At 54.3% G+C, this 14,784-nt stretch overlaps 8 protein-coding genes across 8 annotated transcripts; 5 read left to right on the top strand and 3 right to left on the bottom strand.

The window, feature by feature from the left end:
- Positions 1–118: 118 nt before the first annotated feature.
- BGZ61DRAFT_490130 (glycosyltransferase) lies at positions 119–1,546 on the top strand (the record flags this gene model as incomplete). The annotated part of the gene is made up of 3 exons (XM_046250296.1): positions 119–269; positions 343–587; positions 644–1,546. 3 exons carry the CDS (start codon positions 119–121, stop codon positions 1,544–1,546), a joined length of 1,299 nt encoding a protein of 432 aa, XP_046111280.1.
- A 21-nt stretch (positions 1,547–1,567) lies between these two features.
- BGZ61DRAFT_527430 (translation initiation factor 1A/IF-1) lies at positions 1,568–2,034 on the bottom strand (the record flags this gene model as incomplete). Its single annotated transcript, XM_046253107.1, has 2 exons — positions 1,568–1,667; positions 1,724–2,034. The coding sequence occupies 2 exons, from the start codon at positions 2,032–2,034 to the stop codon at positions 1,568–1,570; spliced, it is 411 nt and encodes a 136-aa protein (XP_046111279.1).
- A 118-nt stretch (positions 2,035–2,152) lies between these two features.
- BGZ61DRAFT_95416 (uncharacterized protein) lies at positions 2,153–3,030 on the bottom strand. The gene has a single exon (XM_046257262.1). The coding sequence runs from the start codon at positions 2,943–2,945 to the stop codon at positions 2,271–2,273; it is 675 nt and encodes a 224-aa protein (XP_046111278.1). The 5' UTR covers positions 2,946–3,030; the 3' UTR covers positions 2,153–2,270.
- A 652-nt stretch (positions 3,031–3,682) lies between these two features.
- Positions 3,683–5,527, top strand: BGZ61DRAFT_95377 (major facilitator superfamily domain-containing protein). The gene is made up of 2 exons (XM_046257260.1): positions 3,683–4,238; positions 4,288–5,527. The coding sequence occupies exons 1-2, from the start codon at positions 3,841–3,843 to the stop codon at positions 5,375–5,377; spliced, it is 1,488 nt and encodes a 495-aa protein (XP_046111277.1). The 5' UTR covers positions 3,683–3,840; the 3' UTR covers positions 5,378–5,527.
- On the bottom strand, positions 5,528–6,915 carry BGZ61DRAFT_95372 (HAD-like domain-containing protein). Its single transcript, XM_046257259.1, has 3 exons — positions 6,111–6,915; positions 5,912–6,054; positions 5,528–5,856 (listed from the first exon to the last, which is right to left on the bottom strand). Exons 1-3 carry the CDS (start codon positions 6,587–6,589, stop codon positions 5,723–5,725), a joined length of 756 nt encoding a protein of 251 aa, XP_046111276.1. The 5' UTR covers positions 6,590–6,915; the 3' UTR covers positions 5,528–5,722.
- Positions 6,684–7,318, top strand: BGZ61DRAFT_95389 (uncharacterized protein). The gene has a single exon (XM_046257261.1). It carries the CDS (start codon positions 6,779–6,781, stop codon positions 7,196–7,198), a length of 420 nt encoding a protein of 139 aa, XP_046111275.1. The 5' UTR covers positions 6,684–6,778; the 3' UTR covers positions 7,199–7,318.
- A 120-nt stretch (positions 7,319–7,438) lies between these two features.
- Positions 7,439–8,881, top strand: BGZ61DRAFT_339677 (Mdm33 family-domain-containing protein; the record flags this gene model as incomplete). Its single annotated transcript, XM_046239253.1, has 1 exon — positions 7,439–8,881. One exon carries the CDS (start codon positions 7,439–7,441, stop codon positions 8,879–8,881), a length of 1,443 nt encoding a protein of 480 aa, XP_046111274.1.
- Positions 8,882–9,287: 406 nt separating this feature from the next.
- Positions 9,288–14,716, top strand: BGZ61DRAFT_442078 (P-loop containing nucleoside triphosphate hydrolase protein). Its single transcript, XM_046244678.1, has 6 exons — positions 9,288–9,849; positions 9,904–10,732; positions 10,852–13,039; positions 13,093–13,406; positions 13,465–13,597; positions 13,656–14,716. Exons 1-6 carry the CDS (start codon positions 9,640–9,642, stop codon positions 14,443–14,445), a joined length of 4,464 nt encoding a protein of 1,487 aa, XP_046111273.1. The 5' UTR covers positions 9,288–9,639; the 3' UTR covers positions 14,446–14,716.
- The last annotated feature ends 68 nt before the right edge of the window (positions 14,717–14,784 follow it).

Here is a 14,784-nt window from a genome sequence, read left to right as displayed (position 1 = left end):
ATGCAACTCTGGGGGCGGCAGCCAAGCTCCCCGAGCTCCACTCCAACACATGAACTCGACACGCGAAGCTTCACACCTTCAACCAGCCAGTGGGAGGAAGCTCCCTGGGAAAGCCACCATGTCCCAACCCGCGATGCCAATCCACACCCAAGCCGTCCGCTTCGTGTCGGACGTCGCAAATGGCCGACATGCACTCTCAAAGCTCATACCAATCGCCGTCTGGCTTGTCGACGCTGTCCTCTGCGGCCTGATCATCTGGAAGATCCCCTGTAAGCCCACCCTGTCCACCTGCGGTTGCCCGACACGCCTGAGCTCCGGGTAACTGACACGGGGCGCGTATAGATACCGAGATCGACTGGGTCGCATACATGGAACAAGTCGCGCAGTTTGTGTCTGGCGAGCGAGACTACACCAAGATGGAGGGCGGCACCGGTCCCCTCGTCTACCCAGCCGCCCACCTCTACACTTACACGGGGCTATACTACATCACCGATGAGGGCAAGAACATCTTTCTGGCGCAGCAGATCTTCGCTGTGCTTTACATGGCTACGCTGGCGTTAGTCATGCTCTGCTACTGGCAGGCAAAGGTAGGTTCGCATTGAACGACGGAGGAGTGTTATGCTGATCGTTGTGACAATCCCAGGTCCCGCCCTACATCTTTCCCCTCCTCATCCTTTCGAAGCGACTCCACAGCGTCTTCATATTGCGATGCTTCAACGACTGCGTCGCCGTCTTTTTTCTCTGGCTCACGATATACTTCTTCCAGCGCCGGTACTGGACCTTCGGGAGCTTCGCATACACGTGGGGACTGGGCATCAAGATGTCGCTGCTGCTGGTACTCCCGGCCGTTGGCGTCATTCTCTTCCTGGGCCGGGGTTTCCACGCCAGTCTGCGGCTGGCTTGGCTGATGGCCCAGGTGCAGTTCGCCATTGCCATCCCGTTCTTGGCGAAGAATCCCCGAGGGTACCTCTCGCGCGCTTTCGAGCTCTCTCGCCAGTTCAAGTTCGAGTGGACGGTCAACTGGCGCATGTTGGGAGAGGAATTGTTCCTCAGCAAGCCCTTCTCTCTTTTTCTGCTGGCCGCCCATGCTACAGTACTCCTGATCTTCATCGTCTCTAGATGGCTCCAGCCCGCCGACCGAACCTTGTCCGCCCTGATCCCCTCGTTCCTGCGAGGCAAGTCCCCTTTTACTCAGTCTGAGGAGAGACGCATCTCTCATTATGTCACCCCTCGATATGTCATGACCACGATCCTCTCCGCCAACGTCATCGGCCTGCTGTTTGCGCGGTCGCTTCACTACCAGTTTTATGCGTATCTCGCGTGGGCGACACCGTATCTCCTGTGGAGAGCGACGCGCAGTCCTTTGGTCGTGTTTCCGCTCTGGTTGGCACAGGAGTGGGCCTGGAACGTGTTTCCAAGCACCGACAGCAGCTCGTCAGTTGTCGTCAACGTGCTGCTCATGACCGTCGTACTGGTGTACCTCGGGACGGATGAGCCGGTTGCTCCCCAGCCAAAGGCTAGGGATGCCAAGGCCAAGAACAAATAAAAGGATAGATCCATGATAAATTTACTCGTCATCTTCAGAGTCACTGGGGGGCATCTTGCCAACGTTCGATTCGTCCTCGGAGTCGCTCAGATTATATGCGTTCTTTGAGAATTCCTTGGGCCTAATACAAGCAAGGAACAGTCAGTATTGTCTTGAAGTCCAGCAAAGGCTTCTCACCAGTAGCCCTGTTTGCGCCAGAGCTTCTCGTCGCGCACAACGTTGACAATCTCGCCCATGGCACGACCATCGTGAGTGTTGTCCTCGTATCTCTCAGCCAACACGAAGCCGCCACGCTTAATCCAGATGGTATTACGGAATCGCTGGGCGAGTTCCAGGACGATCGGCTTGGTGTTGGGCAGCTCGCACGTGTAGAGATTGTTGCCCTCGGGCTTGACGACGCGAACGACGGACTGGTTCGGTTCAAGAGCACCTGGAGGGGTCATGGACTCTTCCGCCGCGGCGAGGACATTGCGCTTGGGTCGACCCATTGTGGTTTTATTTTGCTTTTCCGGCGGTCGGTCCACGTTTTTCGATTATCGTCGCGATTGGCAATTTTTTGAGTCGAAACGTGGGGTCGAGAGGGTGGAGGGGTAGCCACCGATAGACGCAACGCCTCGATAAGCTAAACAGTCCAGAAGCGGGTCACGGCGGTTCACTTTGCAACCGCCCTGGCGGAGATGATCGACGCTATTGTGGATTGACGGCGGACTTGCTGCATCTGGGTTCACCGACCCATCCACCTTATTCTTAGCAGAACGAATGAACCGAGAATCCGAGAGCGATAACCTAACCGACAGAGATGGTTGTCATTGACTACTACTGCTCGGCCCCGGATACTCTCCCTTCGCCCTTCGCCCTTCGCCCCAGATCCTGTACCTAGATCAGAAACGAAACGCCATCGCTCTGTCGCCCGTTCTGAACCCCCGAAAAAAACCGCTAAAGCTTCAAAGTTGATTTTCTCAGCCAAGCTCTTGATTTCATGCATCTGAATGTCCCCTTCATCGTCTTCAATCTCCGTCTCCAAAGCGCGGATGCGCCTTCTGATGTCCCACAGCCTACTACCACGTCTCCAGAGGAAGGCTGCTCCGATGGAACTTCCAGTCATTTCGAATACAAACCGTGGCTCGAGGTCCGTGGTGCCGAGTGTTAGGTTGATACCGTAGCAATCGAGCGCAAGAGCGAGAATGAAAAGGAAGATCGCAATCTTTCCGATGTTTTTCCTGGTATCAAACCTCCAGGGCCCGTTGTATCCAAGATGGTGACGGAAATACTCCACTTTGTCGGCTGATTGGGGTTGCCTAGAAGTGTCAATTCCAGACCACAAAGCAAGGCCTTGTGCAAGGACGTACCGAAATTGATGTTTCGTGTCATATCCTGTACCTGGACCCGTGGACTCCATGCTCACTCAGTGCGATAGTAGAAGGATGGGGGAGGTTCTGCCTGATGTGGAAGCTAGAATGTGAAAATGATTTACTCGTCGCGACGGATGACAAGGCTTGGACCTTTATTAATAAATCGAATTTGATATGTACAAATCTTATTTCCTAAACTGCTATACTAGGCACCTTGTTGTCCATAATTCATATTTAGGCTCATAGTATATACTTCTGCGTGCGAATGGCAATGCTGAGACAGAAAGGTGGAGAAGATCCGGTAGGTTGTGGTGAGGAAGCTAACTTCCGTGGAACCGGACCCTCTCATCAGGGGAATACCGTCCCGGCGGCTCAACCCAGTCGAGTTGCGGGCGTCAAGGTTGCCAATTCACCACGGTCAAGCCAGGAGGCCTTTGTCAGCACGTCACGTCACACCGATGAGTTTTCACCCTGCGTCGAGTTCTGTAGCATTGGCCAGATCGAGCTGCAAGATTTGCCCAGCGTTGCTCGCAATGGCACGCCGATAAGGGCCACGCTCCAGTCGCAACATCGTGAAGCGGGCAGATGGGCCATGTGGTGTTTTCGACCCATATTTTTCGGCACATCTCTACGGGTTTACCCAATTTTTTTTGTGACAGGTGGGTTGCTTTCGTTTTGGAGTGGACGGGGAGCTATCGGAGCTATGGCAGGGTTGAGAGATCCAACCGCATGGAGTCATACCGTCGGTGGGGACTGAAGTTCTTATAACCCAGCTGACTCCGCCATGGCACACCTCACGATACTTGAGCGCCACCGCTCGGTGTGTGCCCGAACCTTTTCCTCGACCCCTCAGTGCAGTTTCTTCACTTTACACTTTCACTCTTCGAAGTAACTTTGGTGTTGCTCTATTCTTGCAGATTTTCCTCTCGAACCTGCACCACAATGGACTCGGCAATGCTTCGAGGTCTTGTCGAGGTACTTCCTCACTCCGCGGAGTCTCCCTCCGAGGAACTCTACCGTCCTCTGACAACCCCCGCCCGGGCTGTTCCTAGGACGTATCCGGGAGCTCCCCAGAGGGAGTCGTTTGACCTTCATCGCATCGGGCGCGATCATGGCAGTCCTGCTAGTCCTCAGTCTGGGACTGCGACGCCGGGGGGAGAGGCAGACCTGGAGATGAGCAGGCCAGCCAGTCCGGTATCCTCCATTGAGGGTGTCGAGGTGGTGCCCACCGTTTGGCAGCCCTACATGAACCGCTTCCGGTTCTTTTCTGTGTGTCTTGCGACTTTCGGCTTCGCCCTCAGTGACAGTGCTGCCGGTGCGCTGATCCCCTATATGGAAGAGTAAGCCAGCCCATATCACTATTGTCGGCGACAACTGACCAAGACCTAGATTTTACGACATTGGATATGCTGTTGTGTCCATGATCTTCGTCGGCCAGGCCGTGGGCTTCGCCATCTCCGCCGTCGTCCTCGATCCTCTCCGAGTGAAACTTGGCCGGGCCAAGCTCATGGGATTAGCAGAGGCCATGATGACGCTGGCGTACATCGCCCACGTCTCTGGAGCCCCGTTCGTCGTCGTCACCCTGGCCTTCTTCTTCGTCGGCTTCAGCATCGGCGTCAACGTCGCCATCGCCAACCTCTTCTGCGGCAGCATGCGGAACAGCACCCTGATGCTGGGCATCCTCCACGGCACCTACGGGCTGGGAGGCATCGTCGGTCCGCTCATCGCCACGGGCATCGTGACGGCCGCGGACACGGTCTGGACGCGCTACTACATCCTGACGCTTGGCATCGGCGCCATCACGACGGCCGTTGGGTTGTGGTCCTTCTGGGGCTATGAAGCAGAGCTGTCGCCGGCGGTGCGCGCCAGAGAGAATGCTCCCAGCGGGTCGATGGTGCAGTCCATGCTGTCGGTGGCGAAGCTGCGCGTCGTCCTGCTCGGAGCCATCTTCATCTTCGCCTACCAGGGTGCCGAGGTGTCCATCTCGGGCTGGGTCATCTCCTTCCTCATCAACACCCGCGACGGCGATCCGGCGTCGGTGGGATACGTCTCGTCCGGCTTCTGGGCGGGCATCACGCTGGGCCGCTTCCTGCTATCAGGTCCCGCGCAGCGCATCGGCGAGAAGGTCTTCGTGTACGGCCTGACCGCCGGCGCCTTGGTGTTCCAGATCCTGGTGTGGTGGGTGCCCAACATCGTGGGCAATGCTGTGGCCGTGTCTATCGTCGGGTTGCTGCTTGGGCCTGTCTACCCCTGCGCGACGGCTGTCTTCCTTCGTAGCATGACACGCCGTGAGGCTCTCAGTGGTATCGGCACCATCAGTGCGTTTGGCAGCATGGGCGGTGCCGTCGCACCTTTCATCACTGGTTTGTTGGCGCAGGCCGTCGGAACCTGGGTGCTGCATCCCATTGTGATTTTCCTGTTCGTCGTTATGCTGGTGTGCTGGTATTGCATCCCGACCGTGCCGAAGCGGACGGAGTAAAAGAAGAAAAAAGGTCAGCTCGGCTTGGCGATAGACAACAGTTGAATGGGAAACTGTGCAATAGAAGCACAGGCGTGTTTTGGGAGCTTGGTGAAAGAAAAGGGACAAACAAGAGAATATGGGCCAGGAGCGTGCGGGTATTGGGAATTTGTCTTTTCTTTTCTGGACGGCGTGAGATTTCTCTCTATAATCTATATCGAGTCTATATCCCGTGGGTAGACATCTCTCGTCTACCATCTAATCTAATATGTGTCTATTAGTTTACCATAGACAATATCGTGTTCATCTTTATCCTTTATCATGAGACTCAAATCCTTATACCAACCATTCATGCAAAATCAAGAATTAGATGCGGCCACGAGCAGCATCAGTGACGGACAGAGATCCAGCGTCGATGTCCTTGCAGGTCTGGAGGATGCTGGACCAGTCGCGGAAGGTGACGAAGGGAACCTTCTCGTTCTCACACCAGGTGACGAGGTCTTTGAGTAAATGTTAGTTTTGAAGTTCTGCCCTAGAATTCGCTGGTGGACTTACCCTTATCGGCCTTCGCGAAGAGCAGGTCGGTCTCTTTGGCGGCAGAGAGATCGGAGACACCATCGCCAGCGTAGAACATGGTGGGTCGGTTGGGAAGGGAAGAGTACTTGCGGATCTCAATGGACTTGTCGTGGCCGTGGATGCTGCGCATGGTCAATTCGACGTCCAGGGGTAATATTCCGGAGGAGAAGAGACTCACCTGTCGTCATGGAAGACAATCTTCCAGCCGTTCTGCTCGTTGATGCTCTTGCCCTCGCGCGGGCTCACATTGTTGCTGACAATCTGAATATCCCAACCTTCGGGCAGAAGGGTATCCAGGAGGGCGCGGATAATGGGCTCCATGCCGCCACTCAGGATGACAATAGGCACGTTGTTCACCTGCGCCCAGTCGTAGAACTCCTTGAAGCCCGGGTCGAGCTTGATGTTCTTGCGGAGGATGTCGATGCACTGGTCGAAGGGGGTGCCGACCGAGTCGAGCATCTCGACGAAGGAGTCGCCAAAGTTCATGCGGCCGAAGAGCACGTCCTTGTTGAGCTTGACGCGGCGCTCGGTGCCAAAGCCCAGGTTGTCGATCATGTAGTCATTGGAGTCGGCCGTGGTGACGGTGCCGTCGAAGTCGGTGAAGAAGATGAAGCGCGGGTTTGTCTTGAGCGCAGGGGTGTCGGAGTTGGACGCCATGGTGATGGCTGTGACTGGTGTTTTGCGAACGGGGGTTCTTTGCGTTCCGGGACTATTTCCGTGTCTTCAACGACGTGCGAAATGAGCGAGCGAAAACGGTCGGACTGCGTGAAGCCGGTGGTGGTGACTGTCGTGAAAAGTTGCTAGAGGACGAGGACGAGAAGAAGGCGGGGGAGGGGCAACTCTTCAATGCGACTGAGATGGAGGATGCGCGCGGCGGTGTTACGGACTACCAGAAACAGACACACCGACAACCACTCAACTACAGCTGCGCTAGAGAGGCTCGTAATTGATAGGCCGCGGTGTTCTGGAAGCATGGCATTAGCAAAAAAACAACGCATAATAGTCGTCGGGCCTTGGCTTGGTTCCCCTTGGACCCTTCACTGGTGCCCGTTCTGTCGTCATGGCAGTGAGAGATGGGGATTTGGATTGGACGGCCATGATAGCGCATCGCAGAATAGGAATCCGACCCCTCCACACCTCACTAAACATCCATGGATGATGGATGCCCACTGCCGCCGTACCTGTAACAGGCGCTGGAACCAGTGGATCCGGTCCCCTAATCCCCTACAGCCGGTGCATGCCCCGCTGCAACCCAACCCCCGTTAGGGCAGTCCTTGCTGCGTTCCAGCGCGGCAAAGGCGGTGGCGCACTATTCTTCAGCAGACGCCCACCCGCTGGAAACGGCCAAGTTGCGTGGCAGAAAAGTTACCGACAGCGGCCGCAGCCGGGGCTCGGCCCATCCATTCGTCCCAACATCGTCGGTCCCGTCCGTCAAGATCAACCGCCAACGTCCCGGAGCCCAAACGGCACAACACCACGCCCAGCGCCTGCCCTTCGGTGTCCGCAATGCAGCCGTTTGCTCGCCCTGCGCGCCTCGTCTTGGGCCACGCCAGGCTGGGGCTCGACCGCGCTGCGTGCCATGGCACCGTTGCCTGGGGACGGGGCTCGGCTTCGGCTCAGAGCTCCGCGATATGTGCGCGGTGCAGCATATGGGCCATTGGCTCCCGCGGACGACCCTACTCGACGCGCATCCCACCGAGGGACCCTGGCGCACAGCCTGGCTCGTCGCTAGAGAAGGAGACGGAGCCTGACTTGATCACCCAGCTTCGTGCCGAGCAATCCAGGCGAGATGGCCTCAAGCGAGACGACGCCAAGCGACAAGATACCAAGCGGGAAGAGGCCAGGCTTGAGGATACGAAACTGTACGATGGAAAGAAGGCCACCGTCAAGCCCGAGACCGCCAAGCCCGAGGACAACGTGCCATCATACGAACTCCCTTCGACGACCGACAGCCGCCGTAGCGAAATGACGCAAAAGTTCAGCTCGATCATGGACAACCTACAATCGCGCGCCCTCAACGCCACCCAGACCCTCAACGACATTACGGGATACACCGGAATCGAGATAATCAAGATGCAGAACGCCGAGCTCGAGACGGCCCTAGCAGAAGCTCATGAGCGCGTGCGCCATTGCCGACAGGCATACAAGACATCCAACTCTAAGCGCGCCCAGACGCAGCGCGAAGTGACGACACTTCTCGCCCGTAAAGACACCTGGTCACCTTTCGATCTCGAGCGCTTCACCGAGCTGTACCGGACGGACCATGTGCTGGAGGGTGAGGTGGTGACCTCGCAGGAGACGCTTACCGATGCCGAGGTGGAAGAGCAGAGCCTCAGCCAGCGGTTGAATGCGGGGATCCTCAAGCGGTATCACGAAGAGCAGATTTGGAGTGATCGGATCCGGCGGGCCAGCACGTGGGGTACGTGGGGCTTGATGGGCATGAACTTTTTGTTGTTCGTGGTGCTGCAATTCGTGGCAGAGCCGTGGAAGCGGAGAAGACTGGTTAGGGGTGTTGTTGCAGAGGAGAAGGAGGTGCTGCAAGAGGTCAGGAGCCAGCTTGAGGAAGTCAAGCTCGCCCTGGAGAGGAGAGATTCAACCGCCGCCATTGAGCCCGTGATGTCGGCGGTCAAGGCGGTCGACGAGGCTCAGGCAAAGGCGACCGAAGACGCTGCACTGTCTGAACCAATCCAGCCCGCTGCTGCTGCTGTGGAGCGTGTCGTGGAAACGCCCGTGGGAGCATTTGAGGAAACGTCAGAAACCCCGGTCGAGATGTGGCAACGGAGATGCAAAGAAGCAGCCCTCGAGTGGAGGGTTAGAGCAGAGGATCTATATAGCGAGCGGCGGATAGATCTACGGATGAGGGACGCGTCGCTTCTGGCGCTCCAAGGGGCTCTGGCCGGCGCGGTATTGACTGGAAGCCTTGCGCTGCTTCTGGTGCGGAGGTCATGATATGACGAGAGTCCGGCATGCCATCGATCTGTATAACTGTACTATTTAGCGCCATTGTACACTACCAGCTTACCACTTTCATACAAGACACAACTAGAGCATCTTCCGAGATCATCGGAGGAATTATGACTGGTCGCCAGGCACATGACCGTGTGAGGTTGGCTCGAAGCTTGCGGAGACGAGTGGCAGCATGCTAACCACGACGAACTGCCTCATTGAGAGGCAAAGGGTCGTTTGTATCTGCGCCTTGACCAATCACGCAACCCAGCGGAGCCGGATGAGCCTTGCCGGCGGTATCACCAACTCCTGCACGTTGACTGTGCATGGTGGAGCTACCGGCTCAGCAGCCAATAGGCGTTCCTAACCTCTCAGACTTACATGTTGGTTACGCAAGTATATATACGAAGCGTTGGTGAGACCTGGTCTAGACCCCGTGTGATTTGGGTGGAACGAGATGACAAGCAGTACGTAGACCTGGATGTATGGGAATGATTTTTGATCTCTGACCGCATCTCATGTAACCTTTACTTGCTTTCCATATTCCATTTCGAGATCAAGGAGCCGCAAGTAGGACACCGCAGGCCATGACGCATTGTCGTACGAAGACATCCTTCTCCTTGCTGGCTTACTGCATCATACACACTACAGCTAAGTAGATTGGTACTTCTTACACAAACGTACGCTCTGCACCTGCAGGCAAACAGCGCAGCGGCTCGACCAACCCGTCCTGCTTCTCATCCTGAAGCATCCGACCAAGCATGTTGTTCTCGACCTGCAGCGGCGATAATTCTCTCGGGCCTACGGTTGACAGTTGCCGCGATGGATTCGACTTCACCATCCACTTTGAGACGCTTGTCTTTTCGCTGATACCTTCAGCATTGTTCATCCCCATATCGCTGTGGCGAACGGCCGTGCTCAGCCAGAAACCAGCCATCGTTCACGCACGCAGCCTCCAGCTCGTGAAGCTGGTTTGTAGCTTCTGATCATACCCTATAGCAGTACTGAATGCTGAGTTTAGACAGGTTGCATTTTTGCCATATCTTGGTCTACAGCTGACATTGGTCGTGCTCGTTGGGTTGCGGTCATTTAACGTCACTGATCTCTTCATCTCATCCGCGGTCCTGCAGTTTCTCGCCGGGCTTTGTATGCTCGGGCTGTCCTATTTCGAGCATGGTCGGTCGCCACGATCATCTCTCTTATTGACCGGGTTTCTGCTCCTAACTCTCTTGTTGGACATCGCCGAGACCCGTACGTTCTGGCTAGCTTCCAACCTGAGTTCAGAACTGCGATATGCGGGCATCTTTACGGGAGTGATCGCAACGAAAGCTGTCTTACTAGCTGTGGAGTCCACAAATAAGAGCAAATGGGTGCGGTGGGACACAGATGAACCTCATAGCCCAGAAGAGACCTCGGGAATATTCGGATTAGGAGTTTACTTCTGGTTGAACTCACTCTTTCTGAGCGGATACCGGAAAATTCTACAGCTGGATGATCTTTACCCACTCGATCGCTCTCTAAAGAGTCACTCGCTGCACCAGCGCTTCCAACACCATCTGGACTACGAAAAGCTCAGGCGAGACGACTACGGGCTTTTGAAGGTGCTCATGCGGACACTTACTTTCCCTCTCCTGCTTCCTATTGCCCCACGACTCGTCGAACTGGGCTTCAAGTTCTGTCAGCCATTTTTCATCAACAGTCTTCTCAGTTTTTTGTCGCGAGATGAAGACAGTAATTCGTCTAACTTCGGCTATGGCTTGATTGGCGCAAGCATACTGATTTACGGGGGGATGGCCCTTTCGATGGCTGTTTACCAGTATCTTTCCTACCGGTGTCTTCAGATGGTACGAGGGTGTAAGTGTCTCTCCTTATGGCCTACCATCCGCGTCTTCTTCTGTCCTTGTTTGGAATGAAACCAGGACAAAATTCCCTAATCCAGCATGTCGGTGCATTGGCTCACTTATATATTTCAGGTCTCGCAGCTGCCATCTACAACAAATTGACCGAGGCACAAGCTGTTGCAGGGGACGAATCCGCAGCATTGACACTGATGAGTGCCGATTTGGAGCGGATCAGATTTGGATTCAGACCCATCCATAATTTATGGGCTAGCGTCGTTGAGGTGGGCATTGCGAGCTGGCTGCTCTACAACCAGCTTGGCCTCGTCTTCTTGGCGCCTGTTATTGTTGTGATATGCTGCTCCTTGGCAATATTGGTCATCGTGAGACATATTGGAGATTCTCAGAAAGCCTGGATGAGTTGGGTACAGAAACGAGTGGGCCTGACTGCATCTGTGGTTGCCAAAATGAAGAGCGTCAAGATGTCTGGGCTGACGACCCCGATAACTGATTCTATTCAGCAACTTCGAGTAGACGAACTGGCAGCCAGTGGCCGCTTCCGGGGACTCACTGTGGTTTCGTCGGTTATTGCCTTTACACCCCTGCTTCTGTCACCTGTCTTCACTTTTGCGGTCGCCCAAAGGTCTCTTGATTCGACCAAGATCTTTACATCACTATCATACATTGTTTTGTTAGCAACGCCGCTTTCAACACTGTTTCAGGACATTCCCCTGTTTTTCTCCGCTGTTGCCTGTGTTGGCCGGATCCAAAATTTCCTGGCGAGCGAGTCTCGCGAAGACTTTCGCGCGTCACTCTTGAATGTCACCATTGCGGAAGGGAACGAGAAGATGGCCAACGGTACTAGCCAGCTCCCCGGCTCAGAAAGTCAATCTGATTCGGCCATTCTCATCAGAGATGGCAGATTTGGTTGGGAAGCTGACAACATGGTTCTGAACGATATCAACATTGATATACCGAAGTCTGCTCTCACTATCGTCTGCGGTCCAACTGCGTCGGGAAAATCAACTCTTTGCAGAGCCATATTAGCGGAAATACCATTTCACGACGGGAGCATTGTTTTCACTGACGCTATTTCTCGCGTGGCATACTGCGACCAAGAACCCTTTTTGTCGAACGGGACTATCAAGGACAACATTGTCGGGTCTGCACCTTTCGACCGGGGACGTTATTCCGATGCCATGCATGCGACGATGCTTGACATCGATATTAAATCGGAATCGTTGCCTCAAGCAGACCATAAAAATATTGGCAGCAACGGAATCGTTCTTTCTGGTGGTCAAAAACAACGTGTCGCATTGGCGCGAGCCCTCTATCTCGAGTCTGATCTGCTCATCCTTGACGATGTCTTTAGTGGACTAGACAACGAGACCGAAAAACAAGTTTTCAATCGAATCTTTGGTCCCACGGGCCTCACCAGGCGGCGAAAGTCAACTGCCATTCTCTGCACTCATTCCACTGGCCACCTCTCAGCTGCCAATCACATAATTGCTCTCGGCCCCAACGGCACCGTGATTGAGCAGGGGAACTTCGAAAGTCTCGTTCAAAGCGAGAGCGACTACATTAAGTCTCTCTCCGTTGAGACCCCCACTGAGACTATTTCAACACCAGAAGTACGGACCGAGAGTGGCATGGAGGAAGCAGGCCATTGCCAAGTCAGCCCGGAGCCCACGGCTACTTCAAAACTCAGCATGGAAGAGGCCCAAAAACGACAACTTGGCGACGGAGGCGTGTACAAGCACTACTTCAAGTCGATGGGCTATCCTTTGGCAGCCTCGATATTCACCTGGGGGGCCGTTATCGGGTTCTCATACAATTTCCCGACTATCTGGCTGACTTACTGGAGCGATGACTCGTCTGCAGCGCATCCGTCCCACGCGTTCAGCTACTACATTGGCATATACGCACTACTCAATGTTGGGTGTGTGCTGTGCATGCTTGGCCTTGGAATCACTGTCTTCTACCTAGCTGTTGTGAAAGCCGGCGCCAGCCTACACAGCGACGCGTTAAGAACTATGAGCCGGGCTACTCTGAGCTTCTTCACGAAAACGGACCAAGGACAGATCGTTAATCTTTTCAGTCAGGATATGAACCTCATTGATACGGAATTACCCAATGCCCTTCTTGACTCTGTCTTCTGCGTTTTCGTAGCTATTGGTCAAGCCGCTGTTCTAACGACGACCTCACCGTATATGGCCATCAGCTATCCATTCCTTGTTGCGATTCTATGGTTCATCCAAAAATACTATCTACGGACTTCGAGGCAGTTACGTCTGCTTGACTTGGAGACAAAGACACCTTTATAGTATGTCCTCCTTCAAATCATTGAAACCGGGTTCATGAACTTATCAGCTGCAGCACTCACTTCATAGACACGGCGAAAGGAATTGTTACTCTGCGTGCCTTTGGTTCCGTCGCTGAAGACCTGAAAAAGAACCTTCAACTTCTAGACACATCCCAAAGGCCCGCCTATCTACTTGTCATGATTCAAAACTGGCTGATCCTTGTATTGGGACTTGTAGTCATGGTAATTGCAGCGATTTTGACCTCGCTTGCAGTGAAGCTCCGGGCCAGCTCAGGATTCACCGGCGCCTCCCTCGTCACGTTGATGTCTTTTGGCGACCAGCTTACTCAGATCGTTATTTTCCTGACTCAACTGGAAACCAGTCTCGGTAAGAAAAGGCCCCCAGCGTTTCGATCTGTTGTATGAGACTGACTTCTAGTCTGCAGGCGCTATCGCTAGGCTCCGGAGCTTCAATGCAACAGTCCAGCCTGAGGCACGCGAACGAGAAGACATAATCCCACCTGAGAGGTGGCCACAACAGGGCCAAATTGAGTTGAAGGATGTTTCCGCAACCTATAGGTTTGTTGTTTTTCCTGGAGAGATGCTTCGATGTGTCGCTGATTCACAATTGATGCAGTACCGAATGTAGGCAAGAGGACGCCGACACTGCGCAACCCTCACTAGCTCTTCGCAATATCAACCTCAGTGTGAAAGCGGGGGAAAGAGTCGCCATCTGCGGACGTACTGGAAGTGGGAAATCTAGCCTCGTCGCTCTCCTTCTCAAACTGCTCGACCCTATGCCTGGGGCAGCACAGGGGGGGACGATCTCGATAGACAACACGGCTCTTGATCGAGTTGACCGCACCACTCTCCGCCGGAGGATCATTGCCGTACCACAAGAGTCAGTGTTTCTGCCGGATGGCTCAACATTCAGGGCCAACCTCGACCCGTTCGCCGCCGCAGACATGGCCGATTGCCAAACCGCCCTCGAGGCCGTTGCGCTCTGGGCCATGGTTTCAGACCGTGGGGGGCTCGAGGCAGCCATGAGTCCTGATACTTTGAGCATCGGGCAGAAACAGCTCTTTTCCCTAGCGCGGGCAGTGGTGAGGCACCGTGTCCGTACGAAGCATTCTGTGCTTGGCCCTGTCCCCGCTGTTGAGGACACTGTTGCCGGGGGTATCTTACTTCTGGACGAAGTGAGCTCTAGCGTGGACGGCGAAACCGAAAAGATGATGCAGGATGTCATCAGGCGCGAATTCAGGAATTACACGGTGTTGGCTGTCTCGCATAGGCTAGACATGATTCTCGACTTTGATAGAGTAGTTGTCATGGACCAGGGCGAGATGGTTGAGGTTGGCAACCCAAAGACCTTGTCTGAACAGCGAGGGACAAGATTTGGTGAGTTGTGGAAGGCCGGTGGGAAGTAGAGGATGGTTTACGATCTTGTCAATAGTTAGGAGTATTAGCATAGAGGTAGGAGAATGGTAGGGGGTTGCGAAAGAGGTCATTGATAGTTACGGACATGGTGAGAAGCCTTATAGTTTTCTGAATTAGAATCATTTATTGAAATGGATAAGTAGAATCCATTTTCTCTAGCAAGCAAGGACTGGTTTAGTATGGTCTTCATTCCGACTGCATAGGTATATGAGAAGCCTAGTCTGAGTTTCATCATCTCTCTTGCTTGGCGATTTAGCAAACAAATGATCTTATTACAAATGCCCCCGTTTTACCGTGAAGCCTCAAAGGATCTCAGCTGGGACGGGCGG

Source organism: Ilyonectria robusta (genome assembly GCF_021365365.1).
Source record: "Ilyonectria robusta strain PMI_751 chromosome Unknown BGZ61scaffold_2, whole genome shotgun sequence".
NCBI lineage: Eukaryota > Fungi > Ascomycota > Sordariomycetes > Hypocreales > Nectriaceae > Ilyonectria > Ilyonectria robusta.
The sequence above is the reverse complement of the archived record's forward strand: the minus strand, read 5'-3'. Positions and strand labels throughout refer to the sequence as shown.

Bases quoted from the DNA above. Each gene is read 5' to 3' on its own strand.
- BGZ61DRAFT_95416 (XM_046257262.1), bottom strand. From the start codon at position 2,945: ATGGAGTCCACGGGTCCAGGTACAGGATATGACACGAAACATCAATTT.
- BGZ61DRAFT_442078 (XM_046244678.1), top strand. From the start codon at position 9,640: ATGTTGTTCTCGACCTGCAGCGGCGATAATTCTCTCGGGCCTACGGTT. The intron at 13,040-13,092 runs GTATGTCCTCCT...TATCAGCTGCAG, and splicing joins GAGACAAAGACACCTTTATA to CACTCACTTCATAGACACGG. The intron at 13,407-13,464 runs GTAAGAAAAGGC...TCTAGTCTGCAG, and splicing joins TCAACTGGAAACCAGTCTCG to GCGCTATCGCTAGGCTCCGG.
- BGZ61DRAFT_95389 (XM_046257261.1), top strand. From the start codon at position 6,779: ATGCGACTGAGATGGAGGATGCGCGCGGCGGTGTTACGGACTACCAGA.
- BGZ61DRAFT_95372 (XM_046257259.1), bottom strand. From the start codon at position 6,589: ATGGCGTCCAACTCCGACACCCCTGCGCTCAAGACAAACCCGCGCTTC. The intron at 6,055-6,110 runs GTGAGTCTCTTC...GACCATGCGCAG, and splicing joins ATTGTCTTCCATGACGACAG to CATCCACGGCCACGACAAGT. The intron at 5,857-5,911 runs GTAAGTCCACCA...ATTTACTCAAAG, and splicing joins CTTCGCGAAGGCCGATAAGG to ACCTCGTCACCTGGTGTGAG.
- BGZ61DRAFT_95377 (XM_046257260.1), top strand. From the start codon at position 3,841: ATGGACTCGGCAATGCTTCGAGGTCTTGTCGAGGTACTTCCTCACTCC. The intron at 4,239-4,287 runs GTAAGCCAGCCC...ACCAAGACCTAG, and splicing joins CTGATCCCCTATATGGAAGA to ATTTTACGACATTGGATATG.